At 50.6% G+C, this 1,754-nt stretch overlaps 1 protein-coding gene across 1 annotated transcript; it reads right to left on the bottom strand.

The window, feature by feature from the left end:
• Positions 1-892: 892 nt before the first annotated feature.
• Positions 893-1,432, bottom strand: EMH_0037080 (uncharacterized protein; the record flags this gene model as incomplete). The annotated part of the gene is made up of 1 exon (XM_013495148.1): positions 893-1,432. The coding sequence occupies one exon, from the start codon at positions 1,430-1,432 to the stop codon at positions 893-895; it is 540 nt and encodes a 179-aa protein (XP_013350602.1).
• Between the last annotated feature and the right edge of the window lie 322 nt (positions 1,433-1,754).

Raw genomic sequence — 1,754 nt, 5'->3', positions numbered from 1 at the left:
GACGTCTGCATCTTCGTTGACGTTGGGGCTGTGGAGGATGCTTTCTTGCATGCAGTGAGCAGCAGCAGCAAGGAGACAATCAAGCCGCAGCAGCAAAACCCCCAACGAAATTCTGCGCTGCAGCACAGGAGACACCGTAAAGGGTCTCCGTGTGTTGGATGTCGATGCAGCACGCGGCAGGTGCTGCTGCCACACACCCCACACCCCCTGTCTGCTGCTGTCTCCGTCTGTCTGCTGCTGTCTCCTGCTGTCTCCTTCTGTCTCCTTCTGTCTCCTTCTGTCTCGTGCTGTCTCCTGCTGTCTCCTTCTGTTGTTCTCTGCTGTCTTCTGCTGTCTCCGTCTGTCTCCTCCTGTCTCCATTTGTTCTCTGCTGTCTCCTTCTGTCTCCTTCTGTCTCCCGCTGTCTCCTTCTGTCTCCTTTTGTCTCCACCCCCACACCCAGTGTTGCTGCTGCTACAGGGGACAGTGGGGCCCCAAAGAAAGGCTGCTGCGACGCAAAGGAGACAGTAGCAGTCTCCTTTTGCATGCATGCCAAGGATACAGGAGACAACTCACTGTTGCTCTCTTTCCTGCTGCTGCTGCTGCTGCTGCTGCTGCTGCTGCTATTGCTGCTGCTGCTGCTGCTGCTGCTGCAGGCTGCAGCTAACAACACGGCCTGAAGCAGAGGTGCGTCGGCTGCGTCAGTGGAAAGAGCAGCAGCTGCGTGTTGGTTTGGAGACAGATCGCGAGGAGACAGCAGAAGAAAAATTCGCAAAAATTGCTGCTGCACTCAAGCTGCTGGAGAGACACCGCAAAAAACAAGCTGCTGCTGCTGCTGCTGCTGCTGCTGCTGCTGCTGCTGCTGCTGCAGCAGGAGCAGGAGCAGGAGCAGCATCTGGTGGAGCTACTACTACTACTCCTGCTGCTGCTGCTGCTGCTCCTGCTGCTGCTGCTGCTGCTTGTGGGGAGCCAGTGCGTGTGTCGGTGTCTGCTGCGTCCCCCCCGCGGGGTGTCTCCGCAGCAACAATAACACAGCAGCAGCTGCGGGTGCTGTTCCCGGGCTACACTGCAGCAGATGTCGATGCTGCTTTGTCTTTGTTGGAGACAGAAAGGAGACGCCGAGAGCTGCTGCTGCTGCAGCAAGAAGAAAGAAAACAAAGAAAGAAACACCCAAGGTCAACTGTCTCTCTTTTTTTTTTCTTTCTCTCTCTGTCTCCTTTTCTGTCTCTTTTTTTCTTTCTCTCTCTGTCTCCTTTTCTGTCTCTTTTTTTCTTTCTCTCTCTGTCTCCTTTTCTCTTTTTTTTTTCTCTCTCTCTGTCTCCTTTTCTCTCTCTCTTTTCTTTCTCTCTCTGTCTGCTTTTCTCTTTTTTTCTCTCTCTCTCTCCTTTCTTCTTTGTCGTCTCTCTTTTGTCTCCTTTCTGTCTCCTTTTGTCTCTTTCTTTTTCTGTCTCATTTCTGTCTTTTTTTGCCTTCCTTTTGTCTCCTTTTTGTCTCTTTTTTGTCTCCTTTTTGTTTCTTTTCTGTCTCCTTTTTGTCTCCTTTCTTCTGCCTTCTTTTTGTCTCTATTCTATCCCCCACCTGTCTCCTTTTTGTCCCCTTTTTGTCTCCTTTTTGTCTCTTTTTTTTCTCCTTTTTGCCTCCTTTTTGTCTCTTTTCTGTCTCCTTTTTGTCTCCTTTTTTTGTCTCCGGCATACAGTCTCAGGTGTATCGACAAGCATCTCGCATGCGGACAAAATTTTATGTTTTTTGTGTTGAGAGGAGACAGCGCGTGTAGT

The sequence above is a fragment of the Eimeria mitis genome, genomic scaffold (genome assembly GCF_000499745.2).
Source record: "Eimeria mitis Houghton genomic scaffold, Emh_scaff1442, whole genome shotgun sequence".
Lineage (NCBI taxonomy): Eukaryota > Apicomplexa > Conoidasida > Eucoccidiorida > Eimeriidae > Eimeria > Eimeria mitis.
This window is presented reverse-complemented; position numbering and strand designations above follow the sequence as displayed.